This window comes from Engystomops pustulosus, chromosome 7 (assembly GCF_040894005.1).
Source record: "Engystomops pustulosus chromosome 7, aEngPut4.maternal, whole genome shotgun sequence".
Classification (NCBI taxonomy): domain Eukaryota; kingdom Metazoa; phylum Chordata; class Amphibia; order Anura; family Leptodactylidae; genus Engystomops; species Engystomops pustulosus.
In genome coordinates this window covers 26,171,790-26,188,734 of record NC_092417.1, presented here as the reverse complement: position 1 = coordinate 26,188,734, position 16,945 = coordinate 26,171,790, and the positions used below count along the sequence as shown (strand labels likewise).

The following is a 16,945-nucleotide window of genomic DNA, read 5'->3' as shown; positions in this document are numbered from 1 at the left end:
TGATATGACTCTCATTTCTCTGTGGGTTTACCTTATTGCATTCGGCTTATTCTGATCCCTGGCTACATATCCGGAGTAGATGGACTCTCACCTTTAGCATCAAGTAAGAAGGTGATAAATATTGTCGGAAGCCAGACTTCGTTATATATGTAGCCACACTGAGCTACATATCCAACAGAGTCTGGCTGCCGACAATATTTATTGCCTTCTCACTTAATGCTCAAGGTGAGAGTCCATCTACCAACTATATTAGTGGTGGCGATCTTATGGCACGGGTGCCAAAATTGGAACTTAGAGCCCTTGGAGCTCCTGCGCTAGACTCTGCAATTCTTCCTGTTCCAGGGACCCTGAGGGAAGCTACAATAATAATTTCTTCTCTTTCTTTCCACTATATTGGTGTCCCCAGGATGCTGATACCATTGAAAGCTGTGACAGGAAAGGGAACAATAACTTATTTTGTAAATAGCCATGTTGACACTTTGTGTTAAATAAATGGGGTTTTGTTCTTGTTTTCGGCACTCGGTCTCTAAATGGTTTAGCATCACTGACCTATATTATATACATTATATTACTGTATCCCACCAGGGTCTGCACCCTTTTTAGTTCTCTTCCTTCTCTCACATTGGAGCGATCTTGTCCCCTCTAGAAGGGTTTGTAGACCTGACTACATTTCCAGGCTAAACACTTTTCTAGACTGCAACTGGTCATTGTATCAACTTGTTGCAGTTGTAGATTGGAGGCTTGGTTAGGATCATTGTCTTGTTGCATGACCCAGCTCTAGCCAAACTTTATCAGTTGGATAAATGGCCACACATTTTCGCCATATATGTTATTGTGCAAAAACTACAAAGCATCTTCACTTTAGTCTCCTGAGGAAGGAACATTGTTCCAGAACTAATTTGTGGTTTGTTTAGAGTAATGTTGCATGGCCTAAAAGCCCTTCATTAGACGTTCAGCTTTACCTCTTCTTACTCCCATTAACACTTATGATGGACCCCAGCAAAGTTGGGAGCTGCATTTAAATTACTGCAAAACCATGCAAGCCGGCACTAGTATGCTGGTGATGCAGGGCATTACCATTTTGTGGAGAATTGATGCTCCCTGAAGACGTCATCGGGAGCAGAAACATTACCCAAAATGGTGGCACACAGCGGGCTGCAGCTATATAAATTCACAATGGCATTTTACATGGCATGCAAACTTTTCAGTGGAATTAAAACAATAAACACACAAAATTTGTGCCTTTTGGGTTTGGTCGGGAAAACGGGTCCGGTCACCACTAGTTTAGAAGCAGCTGTGATTACATAAGCTGTCATGGCATGTTCCTTATAGAAAGAAAATTCTTTATTCTGGAATCTCTTCCACACAGGCCATTCTTGTTCATTCTTTTACTAATGGCCTATAGGTGTATAAAATTTTCTTAGCAAAAGATAATGACAGTCTGCTGAAAACCCTGCCTCTCCAAAAAAATAACCATAGAGCTCTCTCATCTCCATAGGATTTCCGTATGATGTAGTTTTGAAACTTAATTTATTTGTATTTTCAGAATAAGAAAATTATCAAATATCAAAATTTTATGTTTTAATAGTGGAATGATGACCTCTTTGAATCAGTCCCTGGTCACACAATTCATTATCATTGGTTTCCCTGATCTCGGGGGAACTGAAGGTTTGTTGTTCTCACTTTTGAGTCTTGTCTATGTCTTCACCCTTAGTGGTAATGTTCTAGTAATCACCCTGATCTGCACCCATCATCACCTCCATGTTCCTCTTTACATATTTGTGGCACTTCTTTCCTTTCTGGAAATCTGGTACACAGGAGTAACTATCCCTAAAATGCTGGTAAACCTTCTGAATGAGAAGACCATTTCTTACGCAGGATGTTTTCTTCAAATTTATTTTCTTCATTGTTTTGGTATTACCGAAACCTACCTACTAACAGCCATGGCTTACGATCGTTACATGGCCATTTGCAACCCATTAAGATATCCATCTGTTATGACAAACAGCTGCTGTTTTCAGTTAGCTGCAGGTTGTTGGGTCATTGGTCTTTTTGGCCCATTGACCCAAATCCTCTTGCTTTCCCATCTTTCTTTTTGTCGTTCCAACAAGATTGAACATATCTTCTGTGACTTTACTCCAATGATGAAATTATCATGTTCTGACACATCTCTCAACGTGATGGTTGACTTTGCCATCAATTTATTAATTATATTTGTGTCCTTTGTTTGCATTATCATGTCCTACATGAAGATCATTTCAACAGTTTTGAAAATAAAAACATCAGAAGGCAGAAAGAAGGCGTTTTCTACCTGTGGCGCCCACCTCACTGTTGTGCTACTTTTCTTTGGTAGTGTAAGTTTTATGTATATCAGACCAACCAATAATAGTTCAGTGACGTATGATTGTGTGATGGCCGTCATCTACTCTGTTTTAACCCCAATGTGTAACCCAATCATTTACAGTTTGCGGAATCGGGAAATTAGGGAGGTATTAAGAAAAAAATTACGGGAACTATTATCTAGGGTTTAATTTTTTTTCCTTTTAGGAAAGAATATACATAGCAATAAGGAACTAGACTCAAACTTTAAAAATGATATAATGCACTGACAAAAATTTATAAATCTTCATTATTATTAAAACATATAAGTCAACAAAAAAAATATATGCCTAAAGTTAAAGAACACCAAATTACTAAAAATCCTATTGTAGATTCACCTATAACTAGACCATCAGATAACTATATGTTGCAGAGTGCTTAGGCCTGTATGGAGAGGTCAATCAATGCATCAGTTAACCAAACTTGGTGGCAATCTGTTGAGAGCCAAGAACCTGTTGGAGGTTTCCAGGATTGTCATTTGACCAATTCTATTCCGTTCTCTTGAAGGCAATTTGAACTCCTAGGATCCAAACACAAAAAAATACAAAGATTCAAATCATGTCTAGTGATGATGAGACCCAATCAGCAATGCTTGATGCCATAAGTTCATGTTAAGAATTTGGCTCACCTATCCCTCTGCTAACATCTGCGATTGGTGCTGGAAGTGAATGTTTATTCTTTAAATACCACCGGAAAATGAACGCCACAATGTAAATGCCATGAAATGGCAGGAAAATATCTCTGCTTGTGTCATTTAAAACAGTGGTCCCCAACTACCGGGCCCAAGTCTGGACCATGGAACACCTGGTTGCAGGCCGCGGCCAAAATAACTTAAAAAGAAAAACTGTATACTTACTTTCAATGCTCCTCTTCTCCCTGCAGTGAGAAGAGAAGCATTGCAGATACGTATACAGTTTTTTAACTCTAAGGGGGCTGTGCAGGGCATATTACTATTGGCAAGGGACATTACTATTGGAGTCTGGGCAGGAGTCATTACTATGGGGGCTGGGCAGGAAACATTACTAAGGGGGCTTGGCACGGGACATTACTATTGGGGCTGGGCAGGGGACATTACTATTGGGGGCTGGGCAGGGGACATTACTATAGGGGCTGGGCAGGGGGACTTTTTATGGTAGCTGAGCAGGGGATATAAATGGGAGCTACAGAAAATTGCACCTTTTAGATTGGGGGCTGCAGGATATTAAACTTTATATGGGTTTGGTGTTGGATTTGGGGTATTTGTTGGGCCAGCAAATTTTTTTTCCAGGGACCATGGTTCGGGTCCCTGGAAAACAAAATTTGGTGGAGCCGGTCCCTGAATACAAAAAGGTTGGGGACCACTGATTTAAAGTGTAACAGCTGGAATAATTTCCACCACAGTTTGTAGGTATTACTGGTGGGGGTGAGCAAACCCGAACTGAACTTTCAGGTTCCACCTCAAAATCAAACTTGAACGAGTCCGCTTATCCCTAATCATGCTCCTTTCTGTGAAATGCATATATATGAATGAAATAATAAACGTGTTAGGTTCCCTATGTTCCAAAATACCCCTTCTATCAAAATGTAAAATCATTATCCCATACGTTAATCCCCATACGGAAAAAAAAAACATCTAAATGTACAAATTATTTTCCTCCATTTGTCTAACCCATAACAATTTGAAAAAAGAGTGATCAATCAGTCATACTGTCTCCAAGATCAGCTAGCTAGAAAACATCAGATGGTACAAACAATGTAATTTCATGGTCATACTGCCCTAAAGGGGCATACACAGGGGATGTATGATTTTGTCATTAAGGTGGAAAATCAAAGCTCAGAAGAAAATTGCACAACTTTAGATTTTTGTACTGCATTTAGATTTTTTCCAGCTTCCTAGTACATCGAATAGTGCTACTACAAAGTACAATTTTTCTGCAGAAATCAGACCCTCATAAAACGACCCTCATAAGTGAAAAAAAAGTTACTGCTTATGGAAAGTGAGGAGAAAAAATGAAAAAAGGGCAAAACATTATTTAAAGAGTATATGGAAAAATGGGCCAAAATCACACATGAGCAATGTCTAGGGAGAGGTTTCTTTTATACATGGAACACTGCTGCTTTTAGGAATAAGTGGACATCTGAAATAATTGCCCTTTTTAGGGAACTCTGAAGAACTGTATTAGGCCATTCATAGAATGTTATAGTGCATGGGCATGTCACTCTGCAGGATAAGTGCAGAGTCACATGTCCAGATATGAAAGGAGGAGAGAGACAATCGCGGCACTCACCGATGCAGTCTTCAAATTTTATTCACAGATATGCAGGTAATACAGGACGCCGACGTGCGGCAAGGCGACGGGCCGTTTCGCACTGAGTAGCGCTTTCTCTAGCGCTACTCAGAGCAAAACGGCCCGTCGCCTTGCCGCACGTCGGCGTCCTGTATTACCTGCATATCTGTGAATAAAATTTGAAGACTGCATCGGTGAGTGCCGCGATTGTCTCTCTCCTCCTTTCATCTGTGACTACTGCCTTCCTACGCTGAGCACCCCATGGTCTTCACATCCCTGCAGTACACTGCCAGCCGTTATCACTCCAAATGGTCCCACCACGCCTAAGACTTTAAGGTGCATGAGGGTAGTGCCAGTACCGCTGCTACTCCGTTGTGACATGTCCAGATTTCATTTCACACAGGAGACAGCTAGGGAGAGATTTCTTCTATACATACAGTCAGTCAGGGATCACTGCTGTTTTTAGGGATAGGTGGAAATCGTTAAATAATTGCCTTTTTTAGGGCTCTCTGAAGAACTGCATTAGGCCATTCATAGCATGTTATAGTGCATGGACATTCTTATTGCTTATAGAGAATTATAATAGAATAATTGAGAATCATACCTAGATCATAAAGTTGCTGTCACTGTTTAGTTTGGTGCTTAATTTAGGGGACCAAGGCTACTTCCAGCATCCAGGGACAGAATGCAGAAGACAGAACATGTGTCATTTTCAGGCTGTGCCACCAGTCTATGAAGAGTGGCTATAACCTAAGCAATCTGAGCACTTACAGAGTAAACATGAGCTGCAGTGGCTGAGACACTAAAAAAGCCCAATAACATCTAAGATTTCCCCTGCTGCTTCAGTTAGCCAAGGATTTTCCACTGCCTCGGGGGCATAAGGCCATATGTCTCTGTGCAAAGGGAGGATGTTTTGCCATCAACCCTACCACCTCCAGCAGCACCACCATCAACAACCTGTGAAAACAATCCATTCAGCTCTCCAGGAGAGAAATCATAACTTTGGCACATCACAGGCAGAAGCTCCAGTCCCAAAAAGGAGTATTTTCAAATTGCTGACCTTTTAAATGTTTCCATGCAAACTGGTGGCGATGGACAGCTTTAAAGATCTAATAGTGGCAGCTTTCCCACAGTATGAAGGGTCCAGCTACCACTACTTTTCCTGACAGACAGTCCCTGCCTTGCACCAACAGGTTGTAGACAAAATCAGATGTACACTGCGCAATGTTATCAGTCCTGAGGTTAACCTCACAACTCACGGGTGGGCCATTAAACACCATCAGGGACATTATATTTCCTAAACTGAGGACTGGGATCCAGGAGCAGACATATGAGTGGTTGCTGCTGCTGAACCTCAATCACGGCAAGGTGGAGTGCAACAAAAGCCAGAACCTTGAAGCAGCTTTGGGCTGAGCCAGGCTGACATACGTCCTATGTATTGCAAATGTGCTTAACTTGGTGTTGCAAAGGTTACTGTCCAACAATACAGACCTGTCGGGGCTACTGTTTTTTATGTGTGCCTTGTGTTTGCATTTTTATAATCCACTCCTATTGCTGCTTGCCTATCTGCACTGCAGTGGAACTTTGGTTTGCCCAGCCACCTCCTATCTGATGTACCAACTCGGTGGAATTCCACTTTACATATGCTGGAAAGGGTGTGTAAGCAGCAGTAGACAATTGTGGTATTCCAGTTGCAGACCTCCTGGGGGAGTCATAGTAGTGACCAGCAGCCCTCTCCATCCCCATACTCATCTTTTGTCTGCTTGCAAATGTTCTTCCAGGCATGATGGTGGATGTAATGGTAGCATATCTTCACTCTCGAGACAGGGAACAGTTTTGGAGCTAGAGGATGAGGAGTTGGGTGACACTGAGAGCAGCAGAATAGCATTACTGGAGCATGGATAGGTATATACAGAGGAGAAGGAAACTCCCCCCACCAAGGACAGCTTGTCCTTGCATTTGCGCAGGCTGGCCCATATAAGCCACTATATGCTCCAGTGACCGTGCATTGACACCCCAGTTGTCTGGACACTCAACATTGACATATATTTGGTGGCCACGCTGCTGGATCCATGCTACAAGGATGGTTTAGTATCCTTTATTCCACTACTAGTGCATGAAACTAAAATGAGGAAGACCAAAGACACTGGTGGAGTTCCCATCTCACATTGAGAGCTCAGTGGCAGCATGAAGAGGAGGAGGAAGTTGCCAACACAACAGGATCAATTCAATAGCGAGAGTGAACATGGCCACAATGTTGAACGCCATGTTCACTACTCCTCATCCTCCACCACCATTGGATTGGGCACGTAGTACAAGGTGCAGGATTATCTCACTACACATATTTTGGTATGGAAGGACAAGCTCTCCCCATTCAATTTCTGGGTGGGAAAATTATACTTTTGGCAAGATCTTGCCCTGCAGCTAGTATGCTGTCAGAGCCTGTTCAGCACCCTGATAGTGTCATTCTCCTCTTTATAGCCAATGTTGACATCCTAACAACATTAAGATGAACCTTGCATGGATCCTAAGCAACTAACTTTTGGCAATGTCTGAAAAAATGTCAGGATCAGTGGTAGTGGATCCTCTGGACCACCGCGGATGATGACGTAAGCCGACATCTGTGTTTTTTGCACCTACTTTTCTAATGTTCCACAGGTGCGACTTTGTCTGTGGTGGCGGCCAAGGCAAAGTACAGAGTCTTAAGGCAAGATTGTAGTCGGGGACAGGCAGGAGGTCAAAACCTGAAGAACAGGAGCAAGGTCAAGAACGGAATCAAGGTCACAATGGGAAATCAGCATAATCTTACAGGGCATCAGGAAAGTTTTCTCTAAGGCATAGAGGCACAAAGATCCGGCAGAGTGTGTCGGGAGTGGCTGGGTTAGATTGAATTCTGGGTAAGCCCAGTGCCAATTAATGGCTTGCTGGCCCTTTAAATCTTGTGAAGCTGCCACGCGCGAGCCCTATGACACTGAGAAGTGTGCGCATGGCCAAGGACATGGAGGCAGGAGTGAGGATGGGTAAGTTGATGTGCCACGGAGCGGGGGTTCAATGGGGCAGCACTGGTGAACCCACAACCCGAGACATGGGTCATAGGACCACCCGTGACAATAAGTTCTACATTCCTGTAACTTCAACTTAAAATGGAACATCAACTTTTTCAATTATTAAAATTTTCAATTATGCATGCTTGGAATTTTAACTTGAAATGTTGACTTTCTGTAATCCAGGAGCTTGAACGAAAATTTTGATTTTTCATATTGGTGGAATTATAACTTGAAATTTTGACAATCCGCAATTCTAGAGCTTCATCTTGATAAGAATAATCTGTACTGCCGGAACTTTAACTGGAATTTTTGACAATCTGCATTACCAGGATTATAAACACAGTGGGGCACATTTATTTACCTGGTCCCTCGGAGTTCATGAAAGTGCATTGTCCGACGATAATGCACTGTGCCGTGATTCACTAAGATCATGTGCCCGATATCCTGCATATGTCGCTTCCCAGCTCAGGTTCGCCGGAGTTCACCATCTTCTTCCTGGTGCATGTAAATGCATTGGATGCGATACAATTTTAAGGTTAAATCCCGCACTCAATCCGAATCAGTCGGATCACCCCGCGATTTTTGCTGCGTGCAACACAATCCCTTACTAAATCCCTATCACAGTGGTGCAAATCCTGAAAACCTCGGGAAGTCCGACGGTAATGGGATCCACGGCCGCAGTGAGAGGAAGGCTGTATGGTTTTCCCATTGCTTCGTTTATTGCACAGAGAATAACAGGGTCTAAACACCCAGTGCACCTTTAACTACTATGAAATATGTTTTTTAAAAGATTTTCTTTTTGTTTATATATTTTTTATGTTATGTTATTATTTTAAGAATTTTTGTTAGCCTTTTGTGGCCAGGATAACTGCCCTGTTATTTCCACCATTTTCAGCCCTTTAGCCCTTACTACCCCTAATTTACAGTCCTTTTTGGGTGTTAAAATAAGAGTCCTCACTGATTTCAAAGGGGTTCATGTTCTAGTCAAAGCTCGGCCCGAAGTCTGCATCCCAAACTGAATTTTATTGCAAAATTCGGATCCGGGCCGGCGCTATGGGTAGGCAAAGTGGGCAATTGCCCAGGGCCCCCTACCCCCTGGAAGAGGAGAATCTCTTCTTTCAAATGAATCTTGAATTTTGTTTCCAGGTGCCCTGGATCCAAAGATATTCAGGTTTAAAGTGAGAATATCAGGTGGCATTTTTATAAATAAAAATCACTGCCAACAGCAGTTTAACAGTAATTATCTCAGTTTTCCTGACACTTAGAAACACATTTATATAAAAGAGGAGACTCTCCTCTTTCATAGGAAAAAAGAAGTGAGGCTCTATGTGTCACAGAGCCAGAGATACAGCACTCTGAAGTGTACCCCCCCCCTCCAGATTCTTATCCGGCAGCTACAGTGAGAATTTGCTGCACACAGGAGCTGCTGCACCTCACAGGTAATGGAAATATTCACTTTATATGTTACTACATTTTGATAAGGAATAATATCACCTAATGTTCATGTTTTTAACCCTTCTCTATGCAGAACTATCTAAGAACACACCTGCTCTCTTATTGCCTTTTATTTGGTGGCAGTTTTTTTTTTTTTGCAAAAATTGACTGATACAATGAACATTCGATCCTCTTCACCTGATGTCGCTATCATATATTAACACTGCGACCCAGAACATGTCCATAAAGTTATATGTAACACCAAAAACACCCACATGTTCTGGAATAAAGTTATTATACACACCATCCTCCATTACTTACACCCATGTTATGACGTTCTCACTTTCATTCTTATGAAGCGCGGAGCGTTCTGTTATTGTGCGTATAATACATTGGCGCACATCTAAAAGTGACTGTTATTATGTCATTAGAGGGGTTTATGGATATATAGTTATTATTTGGGTGGCCATTGAGTAAGGATCATACAATGATAGATCTGTGTGATGCTCAGTGCAATTTTCTGCACAAATAGTTTGGTGTCCCCTGTGGGTGTAACGTTCCCTTTGCTGCATAATTTGGTGACTATCCACATGTGGGGTCTGTTTGATCCCCTCACATCTTACTGTTTTAGGAAAGTATATTTTCTTTATATAAGTATCTGGATTTGTACATATTTTAGAGGCAATTTTGAATATTAATTGCTAAATGCATCGCCTGGTTGTTGGATTTCAAATTTCTATAGGTTTTATAGCGCCTTTACTTTTTATTCTGTTTTATTGCTATATTTTGCAGATTGTGACTGTCTTAAATTTTCTTGCTGTAAAGCAGATATCTAGTTATTACAGTTTTAGTGATATTATGTGGATTTATTTATGTGAACGTATCAATATGAGACATTTGTGATCTCTACACATGTCCATCTATTACATTTAGGAGATGTGAAGGTAAATATTTTCGGTTTGGAGCACATTTTTTGCCATCAAAGTTCAAATTTTAAGTATTTTTTATAAAATGTTTCAGTTTGAATCAAATTTGCATGAAGGCGCCTCTGTCTACAAACTCTTTAATGCAATTTTGAAAATGGGGCAAAATTTTATTTTTTAAACGTCAAATTGTAAAAATTGCTGTGGTCAATAACGCGACAAAATATCCAGAAATTCTTGGTGGTGAAAGGGTTAATAGCCCTTGGTTGAATTCCTGGGTGAAGATGCTCATCATTTATCTCTGGTCTATATATCTATCGGTCTAGTTATCTATCTCATATAATCTGACCATTTATATATCTCGCTTTTTCTCTATTTATTTTTCAATCAATCTTCTATTTCTCTTTTACTGTATTTATCTCTCATCCATCTCCTGTATATATCATCTATATTATAGTTCTGCATCTAGAAATCTCTATTATCTTTCACATTTATCTTCTATCATAATAATTATAATTAATAATGCTCACAATCTATTCAACCTACCAGTAATTTTGTGGAGTGTGGGAGGAACACAGAGAGAACATACAAACTCTTTGCAGATGTTGACCAGCGCTGAAAGGCTGTAGTGCTAACCACTGAGCCACCGCACTGAACATCATTCTCCCTATCATCTATCTATCTCCTATAATTCTCCCATATTACAGTTTGTTTTACCATACTAAAGGGAGCCTCTTACTGACTGTGACTGGTCATAAAATTTTATTTTGGGGCCCCACTTTTAGTTTTGATCAGGGCCCCACTTTGTATAGCACCGGCCCTGATTCGGATGAACCCTTCAAACTGTCAAACTCAAATATTGACCAACTAGCTGATCTCTAACTATGACTATGGTTTAATTTCTGTACCAGTGTGCATTGGATGGATTGTGACCAACATCTGGGGAGTATTATATGTTAATAGCAACTTTACAAATGTTCTGTACTCACTTTTACTTTATGGTCAAATTACTCATCTCCTCCATTTTTTTTTTTTTTGAATCAGTGCGATCACAGATTGTGTTGAGTGGAGTTTGGGACACAAACTTCAGTTAATTGTTACCCATGTTTGGCTAAACACCCCTGCCAATAAAACATATTGGGGCTCATTTACTAAGGGTCCGAACACCGCACATTCGTCGGGTTTCCCGAATATTTCCGATTTGTGCCAAAGTGCCCCGGGATTTTGGCGCACACGATCGGATTGTGCTGCATCGGTGCCGGCTTTCACGCGACAGAAATCGGGAGGCATGGCTATCGGACAACCCGACAAATTTGCAAAAAACGTGGAATTTAAAAAAAAGAATTCCGGCAGACCCGAATCAGCGTCCGAGAGCGCCCTGGACCGCGTAAGTAAATGTGCCCCATTGGGGTGGATTGGCGCTCTTCTTTGATGTCAGAAAGAGTGATGATCTCCACCAATATGGTGCAATGCACGGCGTGGTAACAGCCGGCGTGTGCCCCGCGTGTGCCCCACATGAAATTAAATGCTGCCTGCAAATTTGCTAAATGCTTCTTTCGGGGGACACATGTTGCGGTGGCACTGCCAGATCTGTTATCACCCTGTATGTATATGTTGCTAGGGATTTTGTAGTATATATGTTTGCCCCACACTATCCTTCCTTCAGATATTGGTGGACTACATGCTAGTACTATAGTGGGATGTGTTTCCAGGTGGACGTTGTGTTTTTATCCTTGGACCGTGTGCCACTCTAAAAAGAGTTTATGCCATGATGTGTTTTGTATGTACAATAAAGATTATTTGCGATTTTGAACATCCTGACTAATGTGAAAAGAAAAGGGATGACAGTGTGTGAAAGTCAGCAAAAGTCCTTCTTGTTGTAGTTATTTGGAATGGTGGGTACATCATAAACTTCAGCCATGGGGACTGTGGAGGAAATTTGTCAAGACTTGTACTGGCATACAGGACCTGCTGAATGGCCCAGCTACACAGTCAGCGCCGGAAATATCAAGAGACTCTGTTCTCTGGCAGGGCCAAAGGAGTTGAGGAACATCAAGGCAAGCGCACAATACCCCATGATCATTCCCTTCCTGTGTCTATAGAATGATGCCCTCTCTTGCAGTTATAAAAAGTTGCCCTGTACCTTCCTTACATATAGGTGAAAAAGTTCATACTGTACATGACAAAAAACCTAACAGCAAACTTACACACACATACAGACACAAACAGGGGGGGTTTACCATAAGTTGGATTATTATGCACCAGCACTTGATTTTACCCGGCCTCTTTGCAACCCCCGCCCCCCACCCCCACCAGATATACCAAGAGGCTCCAGCCTCTTAGTATTTCCAGCGTCCAGCTAGGTCATGGTCACGCCTTATGCCAGCAGACTACATGGCATGTCAGACCCCCCTTTCACATGTAAGTGGGGTAATATATGCAATTCCTGGCCATGCTATAGAGTCCTATACTGATTACCTTTACACGGCAACATCATACAATTCTGTTAGCCATGGGCCCTAGAAGTCTTGCGTCTGAACGGGCTCCTGTGAACCCTTTACTTACTGTTGGTTTAGAGTGTCCTGGATAGAGTTGGAATGAGAGTGGTAGGGGATCAATGAGGTTGTTACGATTTTTCAAAAATTCTTTACAAAACTCCAGGTCTTTACAGCATAAATGTGTTGCCTCCCAATAACCTCTTCAGACTTTTCTCCAACCAGTAATCATGTGATAGGCATTAGTCATTGTAATAGATTTCATACACATCATAAAACAAATGCTTAAAGTTTGTGTTGATAAAATAAAGTCAATCCTGAAATAAACTTTTAATAAGACTTCTTTGTTTTTCTTTGTTGAGTTGCAGTAAATGTCTTGGGAGTCCGGTGTAACAAATGTCTCCTGTATAATCATAAATGACGTGAACACAATGTAGATGCCAAAATACTGATTCTTGGCAACGATTTTGAGAATGATATATATATAAATACAGGCTAATTTTGTTGCTGGTTATTAAGGCTACAAATTGTTGCTTCTGACGTTATATATATTTGACATTAGAACTTCAATGCAAAAATTACAAATACACTCTTATCTTATTTTTATCGATTTTTTGTCATGGTTTGCTGTGATTTTTCTTTGAAATTGTATTGGCTATAACTCAAGCAACAGGGAATTTACATGTGTTTGCCTATTCTTACTTAGGTTTCTCTACTAGCTATTAGTAAAGATAAGACAAAGGTATTCATTTCTCTCCTCTTCTTTAACTTTATCTCATTTTTCTGTGGAATTTTGTTTAACTTTTGGAGTAAAATGTATTTATTATGATCTGCTAGATTTATTTTATGAGCGTATTTTTCACTCTACACATTCAGAAGAAGAACCTTCATGTTCCCAAGTGAACTATTTTTATTTTTGATAGTGGTATGACGACCACTTCAAATCAATCCCTGGTTACACAGTTCATTTTATTAGGGTTTCCGGACTTAGGTGGAGCTCAAGTCGTGTTGTTCACCCTTCTGACTCTTGTCTATGTCTTCACCCTTAGTGGTAATGTTCTAGTGATCACCCTAATCTGCACCCATCATCACCTACATGTTCCTCTCTACATATTTGTTGCAATTCTTTCCTTCCTCGAAATATGGTACACCGGAGTTACTATTCCAAAAATGCTATTAGGTCTGTTGAATGAGAAGGTGATTTCTTACGTTGGATGTCTTCTCCAAATCTACTTTTTTCATTTTTGTGGTATTACAGAAACCTACCTTCTAACAGCCATGGCTTTTGATCGCTACATGGCCATTTGCAACCCATTAAGATATCCATCCGTAATGACAAATGCTTTCTGTTTCAAGCTAGCTGCATGTTGTTGGGTCGTAGGTTTGTTTGGACCATTGACCCAAATCCTCTTGCTATCACGTCTTTCCTTTTGTCATTCAAAGATCGAACATCTCTTCTGTGACTTCAATCCTCTGATAAACGTGGCATGTTCTGACACATCTCTCAACATCACGGTTGACTTTGCCTTTAACTCATTTCTTCTGTTCTTGGCCTTTGTATGTATTATTATGTCATATATGAAGATCATTTCTGCTGTTTTGAAAATAAAGACATCAGAAGGCAGGCAGAAGGCTTTCTCTACCTGTGGTGCCCACCTTACAGTTGTCATGATGTTCTTTGGAAGTGTAGCTTTTATCTATATCCGATTGACCAAAAAACGTTCAGTCAATTATGACCGTGCGATGGCTGTCATCTACTCAGTTTTGACACCAATGTGTAATCCAATTATTTATAGTCTCCGCAATCGGGAAATTAGAGACCTATTGAAAAAGAAGTTAAAAGAATTATGTGACTGGGTTAATGGGTAACTGCCTTAGGAGATAATAAATGTTATCTGTGGTTTGTTTACTTTTAAGTTTTATTGTTCCTTGTAGTCAGTATTGGTTAATCATTTTTTTACAGGAAAATTAAAAAAAAATTGCCAAAAAAATCGTATACTGTTTCAATGCTGTTGGTCTTACTCTTCGCCACCTCACTGTGAATGATATGGATAAATATTTTTTGAGCCAACAATGTTGCATAAAACATAACATTTGTTTGGACTACAGCTTGAACTTTAGAGTAAAAATCAATAAATGTCACCACAAAAGTCTATCTAGAAAATTGGAAAACAATTTATATAGAGATTGTGCACAGTTTATTAACAATTGTTTTTGTTTCTGTTATCAATGCATTTTCATAACAATCTACTGAAGACAGTCCAAGTATTATTTTTATTTACAGGAGCCCTGACAACCTTGCCAACCTTGCCCAAGCACCTCCAGGTATGGAATATCCTTTAAATAAGTAATTCTCTAGGTTGTTTCTGGCTTGCTTACCTATTAAAAGACAGATGCTAATTTTTTTAATGAGGCAAGTCATTTTTAGATTGATTAAAGCGTGTTTGGCCGAATTCAAATTAAAAAAATCTATTCGGGCACGAATATGCTGACGGCATTTAGGTGAAGGTTGTCACCTAAATGAAGGAGCAATGATTCTCCCCAAAATGGCAGTGTCCTTGATGTCAGGCCACATGGCTGCAACTTTGCCAGCACCAGTTGCGGGTGTTAATGGCAGGTGGGAACCTTGTGGGATGGGTCCGCTCAGCACTACTTATTAGAAAATATCTGATGCAATACAATAAAAATTGTCCAAAAGATAAACGTAGCCTCTAAATACCATACTTTTATTAGACTAAAAAAACACTTAATTTCGCTTGTAATATTTTGACTCACATTGGCGCATGCTACTTTCCTGATGAATCAGTCTACTCCCTTGTTGTTTAGCACACTAACAGTTCCTAAAATGCATATATATTATGGTTCAAGGTATTGTATGTTTTCAGGGCTGCATTTGCCACTTGGCACATAAAGGCCAGTGCCTAGGGCATCCAGCTACGGGGAGGGTGGGTAAGTCAGCTTCAGGAACCTACTAACCTATAATGTTTTATTTCTATTCCTGGCCAGAATGTACAGGAGTAAAGAAATTTATAGCTCACATTTTATAATAAATAACAGGGTAACGGCCGCAATCGGTGCCAACACCACGGCAGTTATAGGTGGGTGTCAGCTGTATTATACAGCTGACTCTTGCTGTGTATGGTGAGAGCTCAGCGGTTGAGCTCTCTCCATGCACCCCCAAAAGCAACACATTGGGGCAGATTTACTTACCCTGTCCATTCGCTATCCAGCGACCCGATCCATTGCCGGGTGAAGGTAAGCGCGTGTTCAGCGACACATTTTTATTTTAAATGCCCCCCATTTCCGTCACGTGTACGTCAGCGCCGATGCTCCACAATTTGATCGTGTGTGCCAAAAATCCGGGGCAATTCAGGGAAAATCAGCACAAATCGGAAATATTTGGGTAACACGTCGGGAAAACGCAAATCTGGCCCTTAGTAAATGACACCCAATGTGATAGTACATCTTGGTGTGCAAGGGGTTAAAAGGGTACTCCCGCAAAATGTACATAAATGTGCTCAGGATAACAAAATAAAACATTCTCTAATTCACTGTTATTAACAAAAATAAAACATTTCACAGATATAAGTCCAAACTGTCTCTATGAGTCCTGGTGTACACAATTTCAGTTGCCCCTAGACAAGACCCTGTAACTTCTGACTTTAGGGTCAGGGACACCATCTTGCCTGAGGCTTCACGGAGCTTGTCTCGCTGTCCCTGCTCTCTGAACTTTAGCTCTGCCCCCCTGTAGTCTAGCACGGAGCTCTTTCAATGATACATAGAATTCCTGCAGCAGTAGCGGCATGGGGACAACTACAAGCTACAGACAGATAAGTTCATTTTCTGGGGAGGCATAGTAGGAGGGAAAAGCAGATCTAGTGTGTTGTGAAATAGCAGATATGTAGTAGGAGAGCTGGCAGTGTGCAATAGGCATTTCATGTATCTCATCATTTCATCTCTGATCTGTCTCATCTCTCTTTCTATGTGTTAGATACTAGTACAATGTTCAGAAGATAACTGAGAGTGTAAATAAACCCTGTACCCTGATAATCTAAACACATTTTCAGCTCACAGAACTAGATGGATCATAATGGGGCACATTTACTTACCCGGTCCAGTCGCGATCCAGCGGCGCGTTCTCTGCTCTGCATTCGGGTCCGGCCGGGATTTATGAATGTAGTTCTTCCGCCGTCCACCAGGTGGCGCTGCTGCGCTGAAAGTCATCTCATCGCGCCGGAATTCACCACCTCGGACCAAGTGAAGGTAAGCGCTCCCCAAGCGACACTTTTCCGGTTTTTAAATGCGGCGGTTTTTCCGAATACGTCGGGTTTTCGTTCGGCCACGCCCCCCGATCTCCGTCGCGCGCATGCCGGCGCCGATGCGCCACAATCCGATCGCGT

General features: G+C 41.1%; 2 protein-coding genes across 2 annotated transcripts; both read left to right on the top strand.

The window, feature by feature from the left end:
* The first annotated feature begins 1,592 nt into the window (after nt 1–1,592).
* On the top strand, nt 1,593–2,531 carry LOC140070151 (olfactory receptor 6N2-like). The gene has a single exon (XM_072116486.1). It carries the CDS (start codon nt 1,593–1,595, stop codon nt 2,529–2,531), a length of 939 nt encoding a protein of 312 aa, XP_071972587.1.
* A 10,941-nt stretch (nt 2,532–13,472) lies between these two features.
* On the top strand, nt 13,473–14,414 carry LOC140070150 (olfactory receptor 6N2-like). The gene has a single exon (XM_072116485.1). The coding sequence runs from the start codon at nt 13,473–13,475 to the stop codon at nt 14,412–14,414; it is 942 nt and encodes a 313-aa protein (XP_071972586.1).
* The last annotated feature ends 2,531 nt before the right edge of the window (nt 14,415–16,945 follow it).

Bases quoted from the DNA above. Each gene is read 5' to 3' on its own strand.
- LOC140070151 (XM_072116486.1), top strand. From the start codon at position 1,593: ATGATGACCTCTTTGAATCAGTCCCTGGTCACACAATTCATTATCATT.
- LOC140070150 (XM_072116485.1), top strand. From the start codon at position 13,473: ATGACGACCACTTCAAATCAATCCCTGGTTACACAGTTCATTTTATTA.